We start from the raw sequence: 23,934 nt of genomic DNA, 5'->3' as shown, positions 1-23,934 counted from the left end.
CCCCTCGAACAGTGACGCTGCGCCGCGTTCCGAACATCCAAACGTGACACATACCGGTATTGCGGTATCATCAAAAATCATATCATAACAAAAATAAATACCGGTATACCGCCCAGCACTAATTTACCGTGAGTAGCCTACCATGTTTTACCATGCCTAATATTGATCTAGCTTACTGCAGTGTGCAACAAGTGTCTGTAACACTTTACAATAAGGTTGTATTAGTTAAAGGGGCTATATGCAACTTTTTCCCCAAAATAAACGTAACAATAGCCTTTTTATTTGACCATTTATGACTCAAACATCTCCTGATGAGCATACTGACACCTTGTCCGCTCACAGTGGGTGCACCCATAAGCCTTTTTTTTGTCGGGTCGGATTTTTCCCGCGCTGTCTGCGGATGTGACGTCACCACCGCTGCCAGAGCGAGCAGAAAATAAGAGCAGTTCTGTTTTTTGGCCACAGGTGTCAGTCGCGAGTTTAAATTTCAGAAAAACGCCCCTTTAACATTAGTTAATGCATTAGTTAACATGAACTAACCATGAACAACAACTCTGTTTAGCATTAGTTAATCTTTGTTAATGTTAGTTAAAATGCATAGTATATTAGTATAAAAATACAGCTGCTCATGGTTTGTTCATGATAGTTCACAGTGCATTAACGAATGTTAGCAAGATTTTTATAATGCATTAGTAAATGTTGAAATTAACATTAACAAAGATAAATAAATGGTTTATAAGTGCAGTTCATTATTAGTTCATGTTAACTAATGTCGTTAACTAATGAACCTTATTGTAAAGTGTTACCCAAGTGTCTTATAGTAGCTGCCGAGTGAACGCACAGAGAAGCATTATAACATAACTTTCAACACACTGAAATGTATCTAATATGAAAAAACAGTGCTGTGTTACCCAACATACGTATGACCGGAAAAAGTGGAAGCGGTCGTCTGCGGCAAAACTCTGTGAAATCAAGGCGTCATCAAGCTATGCCTTTGTTTTGAATAAGCGACCTCTAGTGGCGGAAAATTACATATTGTGGCTTTAACATAGAAAAACAATGGAAAAGTAGCACACTGGAATGGAAAAATGCCTTCAGTGTATATATATATATATATATATATATTGCAATTATCCATTATAGTAGATCTGTACAATACAATGCTGGTCACAGGAAGTGCAGAAAAACGAAAGCTGCATTTATTGAGTGATTGTTTTTTTTACGTGTTAAGCTGGTCATATTGATCACAGAAACTGCCACTGTGATGTATGGGATGTTAACAGATAGTATTCTCAAGGTTTAGGCGCATTAGGTGAGTTTTAGGTGAGCCTCAACAGCAAAACCTAATCATAGCTATCATTTGGTCCAGCCTGGAAGTAATGAATACACAGAGGTGAGTTGGAGTTAGTTTGAGAAGTAGGGAATACCCAGCGCAACAGGAGGACTCTGGGTAGGCCTGAGAGGCGGATAGTGGCCAGCTGCCATGTGTTGAGTGTCACTTAGACAGACGTGCAGCCAGTTAGAGCCTGCTGGATTATGTACATGGCATTTTGTTAGCCTGGTGGGTGGACAAGTCAGGTTGGTGTGATGTGGAATGTGAAGGACAATAGTGCATTTGATTGTAGGACTTCTGCAGTATTTGAGACATAAACAGCAGACCCTCTCTGTAAGCCCAACTCACCCACTGTGGATGACAAAGGAGAGCATCCATATGTGTATATAACGAGAGTCAGGCTCTTGAATGCACATGCTGGTGTCAGAGGCAGAGCTTCTGAGGTGGTCTCCACTCTGAGGTAAGAACTATCACTGTCTTGTCAACTGTAGGGTTCAAAGAGCAGACGTTTTTCACAGTGCACTGAGGCCTGAATCAGATTATCAAGGTCTGCTTTTTAAGGCCTGTCTGTCTCCTTTACAGGCTTTGACCACCTGACATTCATGCTTTTAAGGCATTTGAGATGACATTGAGCTACCAACTGAGTGTTTTATTTTAGTGACATTGAAATAGTCAGTCTTTGTAGGCAAAGTGAAGTACTTTGCTGAGCACTGGTCAGTGAAATGTTGGTAAATTGGCTCAGCTTTGACCTTCCTTTTGATTATGTATGTTGTGCACCTCTGACTGAGTCATGATGAAGTCTGGCTATAACTTTCTCTTGTATTGCATAAAATGGTTTGAACCAAGAAGAAAGATAGAGATGTTATGCCAGAACTTACATCATGAATTAGACCTTCACTTATTTAACCAACAAAGATCCAATGAAATAGACTTTTTAGCTATAATGAATATACATATACCGTTTAAAGGTTTTTGGTCGGTAAGAGATTTTGAAAGAACAAAAACACAGTAAAAACAGTAAAATTGTGAAATATTATTACAATTTAAAAGTTTTCTATTATAATATACTTTAAAATGTTATTTATTCCTGTGATGGCAAAGCTGAATTTTCAGGCTCATTACGCAGATGATCCGTCAGAAATCATTCTAATTTGCTGGTTTGGTTCTCAAGGAACATTTCTTCTTATCAAATCAGTTGTCTTGCTTAATATTTTTGTGGAAACCGTGATACATTTTTCAGGATTCTTTGATGAATAGAAAGTTCAGAATGGAATAGAAATCTTTTGTAACATTATAAATGTCTTTTTAGAGAGAGGTGTACATTCAGTGTGTGTGAATTCTCTGTATTCTGTAAGTCAATTTCTATGTAGGCATATACTTTTGACACAAAAAGCTTTTCCAATTTTATTTCCCAAAGGAAAAAAAGATACATTTCTTTATTGTAGAACATTTGTCACAGTATTTGATGTAAGTTGTCACATTAGGAGCTTCCCATTTAAATCAGCTGTTATAGGTTAATTAATGCGCCTTTTCCCCCCACAAAATATAAACCGTAAACCAATTATAAGGCACTAAACAGTACCAAAAATATTGTTAGTTGAATTATTAACCTTTCAATTCAAATCTACATTAATTAAATAGGTGACTCTTTTCTAACAGTGTCAATGTGTTTTAATTGTTTAGCCAACAGCAAAAATATGGCATTTAAGTTTTAGTTTGAAGAATTCAATGCACAATAATTATTCTTATTTTAAGAATTGTTTGAACCAAGAAGTGTTTGAACCAAAAAAACAAAAACAAAGCTAGAGTGTTAATCGACTCAAAACATTATACTTAATGAGAGCCCTTGTAACAACCCACCCATATGACAAAAAGCTCCAAGCTCCCTTAAAAATCTTTATGTAGTACATTTGAATTCCATAAAACTGTATCCACAGGGAATTGTTGTAAATTTGTGCATGTTTGTGTTTGTTTGGCATGGGAGGTGTAGGATTTCTGTAGGCATGCCAGTCCCTGTGCTGCCCGGGCCCAATGAAGTGGTGCAGGGTCCTGGCAGTGGACAGCAGAACGCACTTGCCTCTGATTGGAGGAGAAGTCTCTCTGTAAGTCCTCGCCAGAGGCTCATTTCCGCAACTGTTTTTGTTTTGAGCCGATTCAGCACAATTTTTGTCAAACACAAATCACTGAGCGGCGAGGGCGTGAGCGGGGACTCGTTATGGCACATAAACACAAAACAGGAAGAGATCCTGCACTGCAGGTGTTCACTCACAGGTCCTACCTCAAAGTCTCCTGAACATTTTGAGTTTTAACAATATTTGACTCCCCCTCTAGCTATCTGATTAACCATAAATACCCAGGATTAATCAAAGAGACAGTGGATTGAACAGAGAGAGAGAGAGATAGAGAGAGAGAGAGATCGAGGAAAGTCTGAAAAATGACAGTGAATTAAGAGGAACGGCCTGAGGAGGGGACGCATTAGAGCCGTGTGGAGGCATTAATTCACTTACTGCTCTGGGGAACATAGCATACAGAATTTCTCATTGAGACACATCTCAGGTTCTGTTTGTTTTGGCTGTGTGTCACGGCTGTATGGGCCCAGACAGCCGGATGTGTTTATTTCTGCACAGATGTCGGCTGAGATTATGCAGCAGTGACTAGGTGACAGTATGTCGTCATGGTCATTTAACAGGGGGTCCCAGAGGAGGGCTCGAAGTACTGTAGATGATTTGTGGGATGATGAGGCTAAACAGGGATGGGATGGGACTAAAAAAACAACTTGCGGATATATGCCTATCATAACTCAAGGTGGATAATCACTCACTGACTGTATTGCATATGCATGCATGTAATTTTATTCCTGTTACGGCAGAGCTCAATGGCAGGTATTCAATTTATATATTTTGTCTCTTTTGTCTCAAATCAATCCTTTTAAATGCCACGCAAATTAGTCATCATAACGTTTTATTGATATTCAACTATTCGTGTTTTAAAGATGAACTTTGAGTGTTAGATGATGGAAAATGCTGAATGCAAAAATTGAGGAAATTAGATTTAATGTACAGAATACTTCAATACTGGCAGATAATCTAATATTAATCAATATGGTACCAATATTATATATTCCTAAACTGACATTGACATTGCCAGCCCACAAACCATCTGAAAATGTCCCAGCGCTTCCTATGGCTTGTCACTCCCTGGGACTAATGAAAGGCAAAGAGGGGAACATATAGGCAGTCTGACAGCAGCACTGAACGAGACACAAGGGTTTCATGACTGAGGGAAGGCTCCTTAATCATAAGACTTTTGCTGGAATGATTGTGTCGCCGTCCCTTTGCTCTGGACGTGTGCTGAATTCCAGCGATACTTTAAGTAACAGCAGAGTTACTGCCACTCTGGCTGAGGGAAACAGCGCTTACGTGACCTGCAGACAATATAGATATTGTATTTATCTGCCGTGTGTTTCAGGGTTCAGCTGGGGTGCATCTGTACAAGTGGGTATTTGTTTGTTCCTATGTCTGTTCAATTTTTATTGTTATGTTAATATAGGGATTACTTCTGTTTTAATTATATTAATGTATATGATGGAGATGTGGCGTGGTAGTTATAGTTCAAGTCTGGCTCAGGTCACTTCCCAAAACACACCCCTTTTTCTTCTTATAGTTTTCTGTCACCTCTAACAAAGTCACTTTTTAGGCAAGTCAGTTCACTCAATGGCCATCTTGGCAACACTCCCTGGCAGATCATTTCTAGTCAATAGGCATGCAAGTACTGTCCAGCTACTTGAATGGGGAAAGATATCAGATATTTTTATATCAGCAAATATATCCATATTTGACAATAAGGGTATCATAAAATTGCTTCTTCAGCTAAAATTGCAGTATTTTCAGGCACATGGCATTAATTCCATAGGCTCTTTTATTGGAAAAGGGACTTCCATTACTACAGCCGCTATATAATGTGTCGCAATTTTTTTCATTCTTTTTCAAGAAGTCATCTCTTCCTCCTCTTACTTCTAATCTCTCTCAATATAGAAAGGTAATATGCTACAAAACACAGGCTATAATCAATCAATAATTTGCCACTAAGAGTGTTGTACTTCAGGATATCATCAGAGCCGTGGTTCAGATGTGGGCACCACTGCAACTGTGATATTAACTACTTGTTTAGGGAACTGTTGTAGGCTTATACAAGCAATTTCAAGTATCTTACATTTTATACACAAACCTGCATTTTATACAGTTATTTTGTCTTTTATTATGCTCCACTAATTAAAACAGTGCCAAAGGAAACCACAGCAGAAATAATAATTGGATGACACAGAGCCAATAAACAAGATGTGGGCAGTGTAATGAAAAAAAAAAATATATATATTTTTTTTTACTCTTTCTCTGGCAGCGTTTTAAGAAATATATATTTAAATTTTTTAGTTGCCAGTCACCGCCAGCGTTTTTGACTATTTTCACAAAAAAATTCATGGTCCCCAGAATATTTTGTTATTTTGTTGTATGAATATCTGAACATACATATATATCAAAAGAAAGAACTGACCATCTGCTTTAAAAAAAATAACAGCATTTTATTCTAGCTTCATGCATGTTTTATCAATACTTGAATGTGGGTGAGTTTCATAAACCTAAACAATATTTGCAAAGTTACCACGCTCAAAATTCAATGCAAAGGGAGATATTTTCTTTTACAGAAATCACTTTTTAAGGATTACAGCAAACCGCTGGTAGGGACTACACAAGCACAAGTGACATCACTAACCCTAAAATTGACATAAATCCTGTCTCCGGGAACATGCAACAAAGGGGGTGAGGCCATGTTGGGCTGTGTTAGAGTAGAGGAAGAGTTATGTAGTAGTGTTGTTACCACGTTGAAGCGCTGTCTTTTTCACCACGATTGCAGGTCCTCTTTGTTCGGCCTTCATAGTAAATGGTAAATGGATTGCATTTATATAGCGCTTTTTTTTTAACAGACCTACGGCCATCCAAAGCGCTTTACATTTGCCTCACATTCACCCATTCATACACTCATTCACACACCGACGGTGGCGTCAGCCATGCAAGGCGCCATCCAGCTCGTCAGGAGCAGCTGGGGTTAGGTGTCTTGCTTAGGGACACCTCGACACTTGGTCAGGTGGAACTGGGGATCGAACCACCAACCTTCCAGTTTGTAGACAACCTACATGAACCACTGAGCCACTGCCGCCCCAGTCCCTAGGAAGTCCCTGGACTAACACTGTGTCTACACCGAGTGGCGCGATGCGACGCAACAAAAGTCATTAGAACCCATTATAATACAATAAGACAATAAAACCCAGTGTTGTTATGAGTGGCAAATCTTCTACAGTTTATTTATGATGTACTTACACGATGGACAAATGCTTTGCAATGGGCACTTTGTCGCGTCCAGTGTAGACAGCCTTTAGCTGTTGTGATGCAAGCAGCAAACCTTTTTTATTTTTTTTAAACAAAGCATGAACATATGTTAAATCTCACCCCATAAACACAATTTAGCCTTCGAAAAAAGCTAATCAAACACCCCTTTAAAAACAACAACATTTTGAGCAAAAAGCATCCAGATCAGATTCAGAATTATAATCAAAGCATAGATGTAGCAGATCGAGCGCATCAACACCCCCAAAGCTTTCACAGCTCATTCTGGGTCGAAAAAATTCCGCCAGTTGTGGAGAAAGAGTAGCCTGATGTCGTCATACTCAATTCTAGTCAGAATATGAGTCTGATACTGCTCCGTTGGGCTGTGATTATGGGGCGTGTTTCAACCGAACCAGGAAAGACCTCAATTGGATAGACCTACAACCAATCAGAGCAATGGAGTGACGCATAACGTTAGTTGTCAAATGTCAACAGAACTCAACTGCACTGTGTTGCCAAGTCCGCGGGTTGTTTTCCATGTCCGCGGGTTGAAGCGACCCCAATTATGTGATATACAGACCCAGGAATGCGAATTTTAGCAGGCAGCCCTGCCAAAATAACACATATTTTACCCCCCAAATGCCATTTGTTCCGGAGAACCCCCCCGGATAGCTATTGGGCTTGTTTTTGGCTAGTTTTGAGTAACAATTGGGCGGGTTTTGTTGTAAAAACTTGGCAACCCTGTCTGCACGCACGCTGGAATAAGTAACGTTAGAAGAAAAAGATGAGTGTAAACGATTTTTGCCGGTGTTGTAAAAAAAGAATGTAAGGATACACAGAGTACTTACTAACACGATCATCATTTCTGAGAGAAATAGTAAAGGTGAATGCATATACGAACAAGTTCTCCGTTTAGGATTAGAACAAATTCAACCCAAGCGCCTTTGATGACGTGGAGGATTACGTTACTGTTTATCATCTGTCCATCATCGTCTAAAGCCCGCCTTGACAATTTCATTGGTCCGAACAGTTTCTGTTCGGGCATAATTACTCCTCTACGGATCCAGTCCAGACCGAACTGCTCGAGCTCAAATGTTGTGGGCGGGGCTAAGTTCGGCTGGCATCCAGGCTAGGGAAAGAGTTAACTTAAAATACTTTTAACTTGAGCACAGAGTTTTATAATAATTGTGTTTATTATAATATGAATATAATAATATAAATTATAATAATATATGATTATGGAGTTCCCTAAATCCTTAACTGTGTGTTGCAGCTGCAGGGCGGCCGTCGTGGCCGGGATGCCACTGTGTACCCTGCCAGTCGGCTGTGGATCCTGAGGGGCAGGAGCTGCCCACCCAGTGCAGGGGGCAGAGCAACAAGCACCCTGATCACGACATGAATCTCTGCTGGAACGAGATCAAGCGCAAATCCCACAACATCAGGTATACCTCATTTTTTGTCCATCTGCTTATATCAAGCTTCTATTTGGTTCATTGTCTTCTGGGGATTATTAACCTTTCCTCAGTATAGCACCAGTTAGAGATGCACATATTGCAAATTCTCCCAGTCTCAGAGGCACTAATGAAACCATTGATTGAGTTCGGGCTGTTTTGCATGTCATTTGTATGTACGTCTGTAATGCAAGGTGCTTTGTTTACATACTTAGCCTCATAATTACAATCTCGACCCCAACTTTTCTCTGGGGATAAATTTAACACGGTGTGATTGGTTTAGACGTCTTCCCTGCAGTACAGGGCAATAAGATCATCCCAGGATACCCTTATCAGTATGCTGACATCATCTGGCCCAGAAGGAAGGCTACAGCCATACAACATCACATGTAATGGAAATGGATAGAATACTAAGTGGCCTCTACAAAAGACCCTCTGGGATTATATTGCACCAGCGTTTCAGTGGCTGACTTTTTCAGCTGGCTGTGTTTTGACAGACAGATGTCCCTTCCATCTAATGGCCTGATTTTTCATCTTTGGTATGCAGCATCTGTAAAATGCAATGGCAGACATATTAGTCGTATTAGATTAAGTTTTGATTTAGGTTGTTGGAAGCAAATAATAGGTATCTTTTTTGTAAATTAATGGATCAGGGTCAAGGTTTTCGTTTCGGCAATGGTGTTTTTGAAGAACGTTGACTGTAGAACTGTAGAACATTATTTGTTTTATGCCTAATGCTGAATTACTGCTTGATTTTGTAGATTGTGTTTCAGAATCCAAAACAACATGAATAATTTACTTGAAATTTTAGCAGTTTTTTCTTTCTAAGGCTCTGTGACAGAAAGAAATCAAACAGACTTGCTAGCGGGGCAGAACAGAGCTTGTCTTTGTCATTCTCATCAGAATGTTTGGCTTCATTGGGGTCCACTCACACAGCAGTGAATGTGCTGTGACCGGGGGGCTATGTGGCTGAGGGGGGTATATGGGTGGACAGAGGCATGCTGGGAATGTGTGATTGCAGACGTGCCTGGATGTTTCTCACCTCGCTGATGGCGCAGCTGTGAGTGGGCGCTTATGATGCGACTCAAAACCCACATCCCTAAATCTGTTCAAAGCATCTCTTTGTCTTCGTAGATTGTAAATAATTAACACATCTGAACTGCCACAATTTTGATTATAATTCAGGTGTGTATCATGCTCTTTGGTGATATCATTCCACATAGATTTACATTAAGTGCAGAGCTTGCAGTGGTAAAGGTAGTACAAAGAAAGGCATTCCGGTTCTGTTCTTTTTTATGCTCAGCGCTAAACGGCAGGGAAAAGAATGGTGACCTTTCAGCTATCCTCAGCTATCCCATCTTTTCAACTGCATGCATACAAAGGCTTGATTGAGCACTAACAGCATGATAATTGCTGTCCTCTCTCTGAGTTTTTAGGCTTGGAGATTAGAATGTTATAACCCCTTTTGCTAATGGGTCTACTGCCATGTCAAACTTGACATGTGCTAAATGTATCTTGTGCATCTGAGTGCAGTTTGCAATAGAGGAAATGGAATATTCTGTCAACCCTTATGAAAATGAAGTTTATTCAAGTGTGCTTTTAGAATACTTCTTTTAAACTAAAAATAAGAAAGTATAATTTCATTCTACTTTTTTATGTACTTCTCAGAAATATACTTTATGTGCTTCTCAGAAATATACTTAAAATTCCACTCAAGTATACTTGACTTATATTGACAGAAACGTCTTAATATTTTGGCATACACTTGTACTCAATCTTTTGATCGAGATTACTATATAGTATATACTTAAATATTCGAAGTATACTTGGCTTGAAATTGTATTTACTCTTTTGATTGAGTAGCCTATTAAATACTTGTTCACATAGTTTTACATTAGGGCTGTGCGATATTGAAGAAAAATGCGATATGCGATATCCTTGTTAAATATTCGATATGCGACACGATATTGCTTTAAGTGTGTAAAATCTATTTCTTTCCCCAACTGATATCTTTCACTTAAAGCATAACCGACTTTTTGTTTACATGAATACTCATCAAGACACAACTGTGTGTGTATTTGATTTTGACAGTTCGAGTGTGTAACAAGACACGGAAAAAAGAACGGCTTGTGCGCACGTTTCGGTGTGTGTGTCAGACAGCAGACAGCACAAGACTGCAAGTTGTTTTTCGCAAGTTATTGCGTTTAATAACTCTTTTTAACGTCAAGCAAGTCACATAAGTAACAGTCATGTGCTCAGTCTATTCTCTGCTTTATGCATCAACCTAAAAAGTTTACTTTTCACAATGTTGAAGAAGCTTATTAAAATCATTCAGATAATGCGTGCCCTTGCGATATGCATTTTGCGATATGTACATTTGCGATATTTAGATAATTTCTGTATATTGCGCAGCCCTATTTTACATACTGTCTCTTAAACGTACATTGTTTGAAAATATTGATTTATAAAGAAAACAGATATGTTCCTAATTCTGAGTATCTGAATTGTTGTGTAGGCTAGTCCTCTAGTGTACATAGGAATTTACATCTACTTTTCCCCGCCATTGACTGAATTCTTTTGGTTATCCATGTTTTCACTGTTTTATGCCTGGGGGGCACTATTACACATCTTCTGAAATAGTACAGAATCTCCGGATAAAAACACAGGTGAAGAAGAAGCACAAACAAGTGATAGAAGCATTGCTGACACATGTAAAATAACGTGATCACCAAACATTCAACAGCATATAAGTTCAAATCTGCCAAACGTTACTGAATGAAATGTCAAACTTATGAAGATGAAACAACTGTGAAGCTTTGGGGGTGTTGGTGGACTTGATCTACTCCTTCTGTGTTTTGATCATTATTCTAAATCCGATCTGGATGTAGCCTGACAAAAATGCAATTTTCTCAGCCTTTTGTTTAAAATATAGCTTTTTTATTAAACTTACCCACATTCAAGTGTCGATAAAAAGATGCATGAAGCTAGAATAAATTATTTTTAAAATGGAAAGAGTTAAAGTACAGTTAAAGATATATTTCAAGTATAAAAAACTAATACATAAATAGAAACATAGTAGTATACTTAAAGTGCAGAAATAATATATAAATAGTAAACTATAAGTATGATGTTATGTTCACTTAAAGAAAACTTACAAGTATACTTGCATAAAACTACTAGTAGTTTACTGAGAGTATACTTCATAAAGTGTATTTTCATAAACAAAAAATGTGCAGAATGTGTAAGTATTTAACAGTTAAACTATCAGTATACCTATAAGTTCACTTGTAGGATACTTGCAGTACAAACGAAAAACAAAATCTTTAAATGATTAAAGTTAGATGGTTAACTGTGTAGGCAGCAACATGAATCCTTTGTCAGTTGTAGACCATTAAAAAGATAGTTCACCAAAAAAAAAAAAATTCTGTCATCATTTACTCGCCCTCATGTAATTTACTAATCTTTTACTCACCCAAACCTTTCTTCTGTGGAACACAAAATAATATTACTATGTTGGTGATCAACCAGCTCTGTATGGACAAAACCATTCTCAACATTTGTTTTATGTTTAGTTCCACAAAAAAAAGGGAGTCTGGCATGAGGGTGAGTAACTGATAACATCATTTTCACTTTCACTGCGTGAACTATCCCTTTAAGGAAACAAATACAGAAATTAATGAGGCTTCAAATAACCATTTCAAAGTAATGTAAAAATACTCTTTCTATTAAATGTGTTGGGAGAATTATTAGTGTCTCAGATTGTTCAAGATCTTTCTGCTTAGCTTCCCAGCATTGCTTGTTATCACAATTTGTTGTGTTTTGGATGCTGGTGGGCTGGTGACCTGACGTTTTAAAGTGCCCCTATTATGTTTTTTTTTTAAATATTCCCTTTTATGCAGTGTGTAGTTTGTGAATGTAAATGTTCTGATGTAAGTGCACAGTCGAAAGTGCACAGTGTAAGTCGAAAGTGCACAATAAATAAAGTTATTGTCTCCCAAAATAAAGAATCGACTCTGAACCGCCTTTACGAGTTGTTTGTATTTTGAATATCATTGCATGATGGTTCTACGTCACTAGAAAATACATTTGCATAATGCCCGCCTATGTTGTACGCTGCCCTCAAACAACATTTTACTGATGACTGCTTCTCAAATCTCGGAGTTCAAACGCTTGCTCTTGAAAGATGGGTCAGTACTCAGTTTATTTGGACCAGCTTGCTTCTCAGAATTGCAACCTGTAAATATAAATAATTATGGATGTATATACAGTGAGGAAAATAAGTATTTGAACACCCTGCTATTTTGCAAGTTCTCCCACTTCGAAATCATGGGGGGGTCTGAAATTGTCATCGTAGGTGCATGTCCACTGTGAGAGACATAATCTAAAAAAAAAAAAATCCAAACAATAACAATGTATGATTTTTTTAACTATTTATTTGTATGGTACAGCTGCAAATAAGTATTTGAACACCTGAGAAAATCAATGTTAATATTTGGTACGGTAGCCTTTGTTTGCAATTACAGAGGTCAAACGTTTCCTGTAGTTTTTCACCAGGTTTGCACAGCTCTTTGGTCTTGGCCATGTTAGTAGTTGGATTCTTACTGATTGTATGGGGTGGACAGGTGTCTTTATGCAGTTAACGACCTCAAACAGGTGCATCTAATTTAGGATAATAAATGGAGTTGAGGTGGACATTTTAAAGGCAGACTAACAGGTCTTTGAGGGTCAGAATTTTAGCTGATAGACAGGTGTTCAAATACTTATTTGCAGTTGAATCATACAAATAAATAGTTAAAAAAGCATACATTGGGATTTCTGGATTTTTTTTTTAGATTATGTCTCTCACAGTGGACATGACAATTTCAGACCCCTCCATGATTTCTAAGTGGGAGAACTTACAAAAAAGCAGGGTGTTCAAATTCTTATTTTCCTCACTGTATTTTCTACCGGGTGTTCAAATGACATAGTTTTGTTTTTTATATTGTGTAAATTTCCATCTAACTGACTCACGTTATTACTGTCTTACTGAAATACTTCTAAGCAGCTGTGGGCCACTATTACCTAAAAGTCTGTCTGTTAATGCAGATTGTCTGTCGTTCTTACTACTTTGAGTAAAGATATAGGATGGAGCAAGATCTTGTTTTACAAACATTTGTTACATCAGTCATTCACGTTAGTGCTGGGTTAACGAATGCACTGTTATTGATACAGTTCCTGCATGTGCACCACAATAAATTAGAAATATACACATCAGTTTGTTGATGGACATACACTTGTTAATGCTGATGTCGAGGAATTACAGTTGCAACATCTCATAATGTACCTCAAAATGAGTAGCGTATCACTGAGAAACGTCCTGCTCAAGTCGTCCTTACAATGGAGGTTCGGGTTGAATAACTAGTCCTTCCAACGTTTCTTCATCGGATCAATATGGTAAACTCGACTCTACTCTATCACAACACTCTATCACTCTATACCTCCGGGTGAAGCTGAAGGTCAGTTATGGTGATGGCCGTTTAGCTTCCGAAACACACACTGTAAGTGGGAGACCAATCACAACAGATTGGGCCGTCTGGCCAATCAGAGCAGAGTAGGCTCATCGAAAGGCGGGCTTCAGAGAGACTGATTCATCCGTCGAGTCGTTTGAGAATCATTGAAAAATGTGGTGACATGCAATGTATATTATGAGAAAATTATTATAATTTTTTTTACCTTTCATGCATGTAAACCTGTTGTAGCTATCTAGCAAGATTTGCTTTGGTCAGCAAGCTTCACCAGAATAATCCTGCTGATTCACAAGCCAAAAAAGATGTAAATAGTTTTTTAATGCTTCCAGTTCTGATTCATTTTAACAATTCTGGTTCTATAAAGATTTCATTTATTTGAAAAAAAGGAAATGCTGTTCTTAATTGAGGACATCATTTCAACAGAACAGATATGCCAAATAAGAAATATATTTAAGACAATATTTTTTTTAAAGTGCATTTACAGAAGCAGCATAAATGCACTTAACTAATTGGTAGTGTTTCATTAATTAATTCATTTTTGCAAAATAACAAAATTCAAAATATGTCTCTTTTAACTACACATCATCTTATGAACAACCAGTTTTTGAGTCACTAAAAATATCTGACTTTTACGAGTTATTTGTTTATGAATTGGACAAGCACAGATCTCTGTTTCTGTAGATTCAGTATAGTGTTGTTTTTTTGTCCACATTGGCGGAAAAATGGATGTTTGTGGAATGGTTAATGGAACTGAACATCATGCTTCCCATCCAGCCTGGGCCACCAAAGAAATTCGTGCCGGCCTTTTCAGGTGTGTTATTTTGAGTTCAGCCCATATTTTGACATAGTCTACTCATTATCAGGAACTTTCGAAATGTTGCAGCCAGCAGTGAACACAACCTCTTCTGACTTTGCTGAAATCCACATATTTGTGTTTGTACCAGACAGTTGTTCAATCCTCATACGGCTGTAAACCGCATCAGTTGCATCATGACATGGGACCAGAGATGAAGAGCAACAAAAAAAAAAGGGAATGTTTGTGAAAGGTATGGTGTGGTGTTTTGAGTTTTATTGCTAGGCCTTGCAAATAAACCCACTATTCAGACACCCTAATGAATGAATGAGTCAAAAGGGATTTCGAAGTGCATGAATTATTAAGAATAAGTCTACCCGGCTGTGTTTGTAAGGATTAAATCAAATAAAGCTTGTCCAACTCGCTCATCTATCAGTGTGGGGCAGAGCGGATCGCTCTCTTTTGCTTGGTAGACACAATGCACTGCTGAGACAGTTACATTTATGCTCCGACAACTCTTTGTGGGAATAATAATCATGGACATAAACAACCACCAGCATGGGGTGTATTCACAGCATGTGAATATCTGTTCCTTAGAGAAACGAGACATTGTAGTAAGGCTGACTCAAATTTTAGCTGGGAGAGGTTGCCAGGCACTTAGGCGGCACTCATCATCCCTAACTTGGCAGAAGTTTTGCATTGGGGAAACTAATGATACAGTTGGACCACCCGACATAGTCTCAGGTGGCTGCAGTTTAGCTCTCTCAAATTGTACACTGAGGTAGCTCAGACCTGTGGCTTTCTTGCCAGGTGTTGTTAAAGTCAAATGTCTGCTTATTCCCTGCTGAGACCTTAAAAAAACTTTTGTACACATATATACCACAGATAATTTATGCTTTAAGCTGGTATTTATTGGATGTGAGTGAATATATGAATACATGAGCGTCTGTGCAGAATGCATATCTAACGCTCTCTTGCAGGAAATGAATTCCTTTCTGCATTTCAGTGCTCATATTAAATATTCCGATGGCGCGTTCCAATGGAGTGTTTATGCATAATAACATATATGTGTGTAACTGTTTGATAATACGGGTGCAGTATTTGTATGCATGTAAGTGCTTGTGCAGCAGCCCATTGTGTTTGCTTAACTGTGTCTTATAAACAGAATGTAGGGTAATGAAAGAGGCGAGATGGGCAATGCTGAATTGTAAGGCTCATTTCTCCCATGGCACCATCGCCTATTTTAGCCATTGGCTTCATTGCGTCTACGGATCTGTCCTCGCAGACAAATCTCCCACCCTTCTTTTTCATTCAGTGTTATATTTGAAGCTGGTATCATTGAGAGGACAGGCCTCAAAGAGAATGGCGCACAGAGCCGTAGGCTACGCTTCTGAAACAGAAACACAAATGAAAGAAAAAGGATATCACCAAGAACCTCACTCTTATCTTCTGCATTTAGTTATTTGCTGATCTGTGAAGCGACCCCTGGCTGATGGTTATCATGTAATGACCAAATAGCCATATTGAATGAGTTTTTTGGTCTTATTTTTGCTTTAATCTGTACAATTGAATGTTTTTTCATTTACATTTTATGTTTTTTTTCCCCAATTCAACTTACAATGTCGTAAGCAACTTACGATGTACATGTTACATGTTCCCTGGGAATCAAACCCCATCCTTAGCTCGCTGGTTTTTGTTCTAGACGATAAACGATATTAAAGAAAATGACTGCTATGAGAGCATCATTCAGCATTGCTGATAGTCTTGCATATGTCATTGGAGCGCACGTGTGCCCAGTCTATTCTCTGCCATCTGCATCAACCTAACTTTTCGTAAGTTTATTGCTTTGTTAAAATCATTCAGTTATAACAAGTCATCAGGATATTCATATCGCAATGTGTACATTTGCTGTTTTTTTGCAGCCCTAATTTGCATAAAATTTAGACATAAATTTTGTATGTCCAAGTACATACAGCATCTAAAATACAAGAATATTTAGGTATTGACAGCTTTTGTTATGAATTTATTATATTTATATTATATATTTGCATAGTTACAATTTACTATTATATACATTAGGGGTGTTACGATGTATCGGTATTGACGATAACCGTGATATCCAAAACAATATATCCAAAAATATATATCCATATCCTGGTTATTAAGGGTGTGACAATATACAGGTATTGCCGATAACTGTAATATTTCAAATGAATAGTACGCATATGATAATATGACACGTAAATAACCCGGCGCCAGTATCTGGTTGACATCCCAAAGTACAATAGGTGGGGGTATTGCACCTTTAGGCCCTGATCAGAGAGAATGCGTTTTTCCGTTGTTTGTAGGAAATAAATCGACTGTATTTTGCTTTGGATAGAAGCGTTTGAATCTGCTTATGTTGCTCCCGCTTGTTAGTTGCATTGGATAAAATGTCTTCAAAATAAATAAATGCCCATGTAAAGTCATGTAAAAAAAATCATGTAGTACAAATGGCTCTGAAAGGCATGAATTGTCCTTGCTTTGTCCCTGCCATGTGTGAACATTGTGAAAGTAGCTCCTCATTGGCCGCTGGTATTGATTGCTATACCCTATGCTAGCCATCATGCCTGATGGTTCATATCGAACAAGCAGCGTTACAAGACTGCCAGAGCACTGTGCACAGCTGTTACCTGTTTGCTTCCCAGTCACTAGCAGTCATGGCCAGCCACGAGTCTACACTAAAATGCCGCCCAGCTCCTGCAACCGAACCGATCCAGATGCCTCCAGCATGTGTTGTCTCAGTACTGCTATCCAATCCATTAAAGCCCCCCATTAATCTCCATTTGTTAACCCGAGGTTGCTACCTGGAACTAAGCGAGGAGGTCTATAATACTGCCCTGCTCCTATTCCAGTGGGTTTTTATTTGTTTCTCCTCCTCTGTAAAAAGGACCACAGAATTTGGATGCTTGTCCGGCAGAGGCATTGTTTGATGTTGTGGCTTTTGGAGGAATCCCCATAAAGCCGCAGAGAGATGAGATGATCGATGGTCTAAATCTGAGGATTTAGAAGGGCTGCAGAAAGCCAGCGGGCTCTGCAGGATGGGTACTGGATGTAATGCACTACATCTGTGATGGTGAGAGAGGGAGAGAGATGGTGTGCATTGCTCAAACATGCCACAGGTGTGAGGTGCTACAGTATTGCTGTGGATCAATTAGTAGTACAAGGGCTTGACTGTTCAGGACAGATCATACCCCAGGGAGCATAAAGGGCAGATGCGTCCCATGTGCTCAGAGCTCTGGATGCAGGAACTGCTCTGATTGAGTCAAATGTGTCGAGAGGCCAAACCTAACAAGAGGAGAAAGAAATTTAAGAAGTCCATCCAGTAAATGGGTGTAACAGTATATATGCCAAGTCCTTGGCCTCTCTTTGTCTTTACATTTATTAATTTCACTCTAAAAAACACTGGGTTAAAAACAACCCAATTTGGGTCTGGGTAAAAATTGGATTGTTTATTTAACCCAGCATAGTTGATTCATTTTAACTATAGTACTAGTTTTTTTTTTTTTACTTCATACATGAATTAATGTCCACGGATTAACTTAAATCCTCTTTTTTTCAGTTTTCTTCTTTTTTTTAAATACTCGACACAACCTTGCATGATAATTCCTTTATTTTTCGATCATATTTTACAGTATAGCATATTTTTATATAGTTTTTAATACATATTGCCAACATTTAAGCTTGTTTAACAAATATTAGAAGTAAAAATGTAACATTTAGAAGTCTTCCAAGTGTAATCGACCAGTCTCTGTTGTCCCGTTTCCACTGTAACAACGCTGGATCTCATGCCAGAGCTTGAATCATGTTCAGCTGGGGAACTTCTAACTTTAGACCACCGCTGTTTCTCTCATAGCCAAAATATGTGGTGACTGGTTCCATAACCTGTCCATAAACTATCAGTGTATAGTTCTGAGAACATATTTTAACATCATACGTATTTATATTCTGTATCTCTTTGAATAAAATCATAAAGTTTTATGCAAGGGATCAGGCATTTCCATCATGCGAAAAGACTGACGCAACACTCGTTTAGCTGACTCACATCGCATATGTTGCTTTACATAAAATTAAACGATATACAGTAAAATAACGAATTTATAGATAAAATAAAATGTACACACACCTGTATTTTACCGAAGCCATGCACCAATTTGATGGAGCTGCACTGCTCTCTCTTTACCTGCAGTAAATAACTCAACCCCTGGGTTGTTATGTCTGATTCAGGATCTGGGTAACACAAAAACTACCCAAACGCTGGGTTGTTATGTCTGACCCAGGATCTGGGTAACACAAAAACTACCCAAATGCTGGGTTGTTATGTCTGACCCAGGATCTGGATTACACAAAAACTACCCAAATACTGGGTTGTTACGTCTGACCCAGGAGCTGGGTAACACAAAAACTACCCAAATACTGAAAGAAATAACCCAAAAATTACTGATTCACGACGCAATCACGCAGGGGCGTTCTCCAAAGCGGTGACGCAGCGTCTCGTTCCCTACTCAGGGAACTAAGGTTACAGATGTAACCGAGACGTTCTTTTACATTCATCAGTCCTGAAAAAAATGCAACATGGTTTCCAAACAATATTAAGCAGAACAGTGGTTTTAAATATTGATAATAAAAATAAATGTTTCTTTAGCACCAGATTAACATATTAGAATGATTTTTGAAGGATCATGTGACTCTGAAGACAGGAGTAATGACTGCTGAAAATTCAGCTTTACCATAACAGGAATATAGTATATTGAGATGCTGTATATTAACAAGTCATTTTAAATTGTAATAATATTTTACAATTAAATAACACGATCAGAAAACTTTAAAAAGATCTTGCTGACCCCAGGAGCAGCGCAAAAACACTCAGTTTCAGTCAATCTCATGTCAATCTTGAGTACCTATAGAGTAGTATTGCATCCTTCATATCTCCGAAAAGTCTTTAGTTTTATTAGATTTATAAAAGACAGATACGCTGTACCGAGTCTTTCCGGAAAAAACAGAGCGGCTGGAGGCGTATCGTGTGGCCGAGGCTAAAGAATGATGAGCGCGCGCAGCTATTGCGTTGAGAGCGTCTGGAAGCTGTGACATCCTTAAACGTGAGGGGAAAAAAAACGTTATCCTAAATAAACCATGGAGGTCAATCAGATTTAGTCATACATATATGATCCAGAATCTGATCTAGAGGCTGAAATTGAACAGGAGAAACAGCAACGACGACTACAGCAGGACGTCTAGTATGTACTGTTACTGTAACTTATATACTTGCTTAGCGGCTTGTCATGCGCAAGTTTTACGACATTTGATTTGTGTGCGTTTACTCATGGTTTATGAGGATATAATTTGGTTTATGGACTATTATATGGGATTTAATGTTAGCAGTAGCAAGCGTAACGGTTTTGCACGTCACACTAGTGCGTGTTTACATAGAAAAACAATGGAATAGTAGCATATTTGAATGATTGAGTCTATAGCTAACAACACAAAGACATTTGAAGCAGTTTTACTCACCGCCTGCTTCCAAAACACGAGTCACGACCGTGAACCTTAATGACTGCTCCATCTTTCAGCATTAGAAGAGCTACAAATCCGGGGTCGAACTGGGCCTTGTTTATAAAACAATCGTCGCCGAAATGCAGGGAACAAACAAAACACTTGCACAACTCTGTTGCTGCTCCGGAAAAACAAACTCCATCCTGCCCTGACAACCAAAAACACACATCTTTGGTGACATTGTTTATGTCGTGTGACTGCAGCGCAGCCGAGCAAAGCAATTTGATGGGCGTACTGCTTTCGCTCTCTCGCGCTGGCCTATGGGTGCGCGCGCGCCCTTCCGGGAGAAGTGCCCTTAGGACCCGTATAAGGAAATTCCACCCCATTTGACGTCACACATACCCATACTCGAAAAAAAACTTTCCGAAACTTGTGAGAAACCGGAAGAAGTATTTTTGGCACAGAAATACTCCATCAAACGTCCAACTTAATTTTTGAAGCTTTGTCCATTGTTTGCACCAATGGCCCTATTTACATTATTGTAATGTTCAATTAAATCAAGAAGCCGTGGTTTGCAGTGTTTTTAGGACAGCTTAAGGGGCACAACAAATATTTATTTGAATCTTTATCTCAGTTTTGCAGTAATACAGGAGGATGTTTGTAATTTACAACGGCTTTGAACGCAGCTCAACCAATAAGAATCAAGAACCAGAACAATCCTTTTTAATAAGACTTTTTATACCCATGTTTGAATATACAGTTACAACACACTAACATACTTTAATTTACAAAACTACAACAAGCAATAGAGTATCATTTAATAGAGTAATAGAGTATCAAAAGCAGTATGTGCCAGTTATAGCTGAAGGTTAGCGGTGTGACAAAGGCCCTTTCAAGAACTCGAAGAACAATAACTTTTTTTAAGTAAGTTCAACCACCGACTAGAAATGCTACGTGAACTCATTAAATTCACCCAGTCAGAAGCTTGATTTGATCCTTGATGTGAACAGTACAAAGAATCTACAGCTTGCACTGTGACCCCAGCAGAATTTTCCTTGGGTTCAATTCAATTCTTTTGGGTTTGTATGTGTGTGTGTGCGTGCATATGTGTGGTTATTTATCCGCTACACAGTCACACTAATGGAGGAGGTGTGTGTGTGTGATTGTTTGTGTTTGCGTCTGCATGATGAAGGAGCCTCCGGGCAACTATAGAACACACAGGCTCTCTAATGAAATGTCGGCAACCTGGCTGCCTTTATTGAGTCTAATAACACATCATTATAGGGAGCACTGTGCCCACCCTCCTCCAGTACAATAGAGGTCAGGACAGGTTTTGTATTTGACTCTTCTCTCTTTTCATTGTATCCCCCCTCTTGGTCTGTAATTATGCAGTATATAATAGCCAACACTTTCATTTTTACTGAGAATGTGATTTCGCTCTGATTATTTTTATTTCAAAGCACTAAAACTAAATTACTTTTTATGTGGCATTGTTTTGTTTGAAAATCTTCTTAACAAAACAAAATTAAACATATGTTTGCCTAAATGTTGTATATCTGACTGCGTTGTCCTAATGAGCAGCACACAGTTGCCTGACAATTGGCCTCTGTGTGCGAATGATTAAAAATAACAAGCACATTAGTGTTTGGATGTCCCGGTGGACACTGTCGCTTCAATTATCACTAAGTGGAGGCTACAATTACTTAGCCTTGTTGAAAAAAGTCATTCCTCAAAACAATCTCTGTGAACCAGAAGCGGATTTTTAAGGGAAGACACTAAGGCCAACAATCACTGTCTTTTTAGTTAGGCCTTTAACAGACGCTTTTATCCAAAGGGGCTACATATAACACGGACAGTCCCGCTGGCGCAACCTGGGGTCTTGCTCAAGGGCACAATGACAGCTCATGGATTGTGGAGTTTGTACCTGTTTTTTTGTGTACTGTTTTGCCCAGATCCTTAAAGCTACATCATCTTTGATTTGGTCTTTAGAGCTCAGTAGCTGAGAATGGAGCTTACAGTTGCACCAGACCATATACACTCACCTAAAGGAATATTAGGAACACCTGTTCAATTTCTCATTAATGCAATTATCTAATCAACCAATCACATGGCAGTTGCTTCAATGCATTTAGGGGTGTGGTCCTGGTCAAGACAATCTCCTGAACTCCAAACTGAATGTCAGAATGGGAAAGAAAGGTGATTTAAGCAATTTTAAGCGTGGCATGGTTGTTGGAGCCAGACGGGCCGGTCTGAGTTTTTCACAATCTGTTCAGTTACTGGGATTTTCACGCACAACCATTTCTAGGGTTTACAAAGAATGGTGTGAAAAGGGAAAAACATCCAGTATGCGGCAGTCCTGTTGGCGAAAATGCCTTGTTGATGCTAGAGGTCAGAGGAGAATGGGCCGACTGATTCAAGCTGATAGAAGAGCAATTTTGACTGAAATAACTACTCGTTACAACCAAGGTATGCAGCAAAGCATTTGTGAAGCCACAACACGCACAACCTTGAGGCGGATGGGCTACAACAGCAGAAGACCCCACCGGGTACCACTCATCTCCACTACAAATAGGAAAAAGAGGCTACAATTAGCACGAGCTCACCAAAATTGGACAGTTGAAGACTGGAAAAATGTTGCCTGGTCTGATGAGAAATGGCCCTCACAGTCACCAGATCTCAACCCAATAAAGCATCTTTGGGATGTGGTGGAACAGGAGCTTCGTGCCCTGGATGTGCATCCCACAAATCTCCATCAACTGCAAGATGCTATCCTATCAATATGGGCCAACATTTCTAAAGAATGCTTTCAGCACCTTGTTGAATCAATGCCACGTAGAATTAAGGCAGTTCTGAAGGCGAAAGGGGGTCAAACACAGTATTAGTATTAGTTCCTAATAATCCTTTAGGTGAGTGTAGAACCAATAAGGAAGTGGTTCTCAAACTTTTAGATGCAGAAAATGTACTGATATAAGTAAATTAACCAAAAGTCATCTGTATGTTCCTCATTAAAAATAGCTATATTTGCTTTTTTAGCTTTACAATTTGTGAATAAAAAAGGAATTCAATAATTTACAAATCTCATAAACTTATATTTTATTCATAATAGAATATAGATAACATATCAAATGTTGAAAGTGAGACATTTTGAAATGTCATGCCAAATATTGGCTCATTTTTGGATTTCATGAGAGCTACACATTCCAAAAAAGTTGGGACAGGTAGCAATAAGAGGCCGGAAAAGTTACATGTACATATAAGGAACAGCTGGAAGACCAATTTGCAACTTATTAGGTCAATTGGCCACATGATATGGTATAAAAAGAGCCTCTCAGAGTGACAGTGTCTCTCAGAAGTCAAGATGGGCAGAGGATCACCAATTCCCCCAATGCTGCAGCGAAAAATAGTGGAGCAATATCAGAAAGGAGTTTCTCAGAGAAAAATTGAAAAGAGTTTGAAGTTATCATCATCTACAGTGCATTATATCATCCAAAGAGTCAGAGAATCTGGAACAATCTCTGTGCGTAAGGGTCAAGGCCGGAAAACCATACTAGATGCACGTGATCTTCGGGCCCTTAGACGGCACTGCATCACATACAGGAATGCTACTGAAATGGAAATCACAACATGGGCTCAGGAATACAACACAATCCACCGTGCCATTCGCCGTTGCCGGCTAAAACTCTATGTCAAAAAAGAAGCCATATCTAAATATGATCCAGAAGCGCAGACGTTTTCTCTGGGCCATGGCTCATTTAAAATGGACTGTGGCAAAGTGGAAAACTGTTCTGTGGTCAGACGAATCAAATTGTTAAGTTCTTTTTGGAAAACTGGGATGCCATGTCATCCGGACTAAAGAGGACAAGGACAACCCAAGTTGTTATCAGCGCTGAGTTCAGAAGCCTGCATCTCTGATGGTATGGGGTTGCATGAGTGCGTG

General features: G+C 38.8%; 1 protein-coding gene across 1 annotated transcript in view; it reads left to right on the top strand.

Moving 5' to 3' along the window:
- Nucleotides 1–1,758: 1,758 nt before the first annotated feature.
- drp2 (dystrophin related protein 2) overlaps nt 1,759–23,934 on the top strand; it is a 101,329-nt gene continuing 79,153 nt past the window's right edge. Inside the window, exons 1-2 of the mRNA XM_079838840.1 lie at nt 1,759–1,793; nt 7,988–8,156. Of these exons, the coding sequence (XP_079694966.1) occupies nt 8,110–8,156 (47 nt within the window). The 5' untranslated portion in view covers nt 1,759–1,793; nt 7,988–8,109. The remainder of the gene's footprint in view (nt 1,794–7,987; nt 8,157–23,934) is intronic.

This window comes from Gobio gobio (genome assembly GCF_949357685.1).
Source record: "Gobio gobio genome assembly, chromosome: 16".
Lineage (NCBI taxonomy): Eukaryota > Metazoa > Chordata > Actinopteri > Cypriniformes > Gobionidae > Gobio > Gobio gobio.
This window is presented reverse-complemented; position numbering and strand designations above follow the sequence as displayed.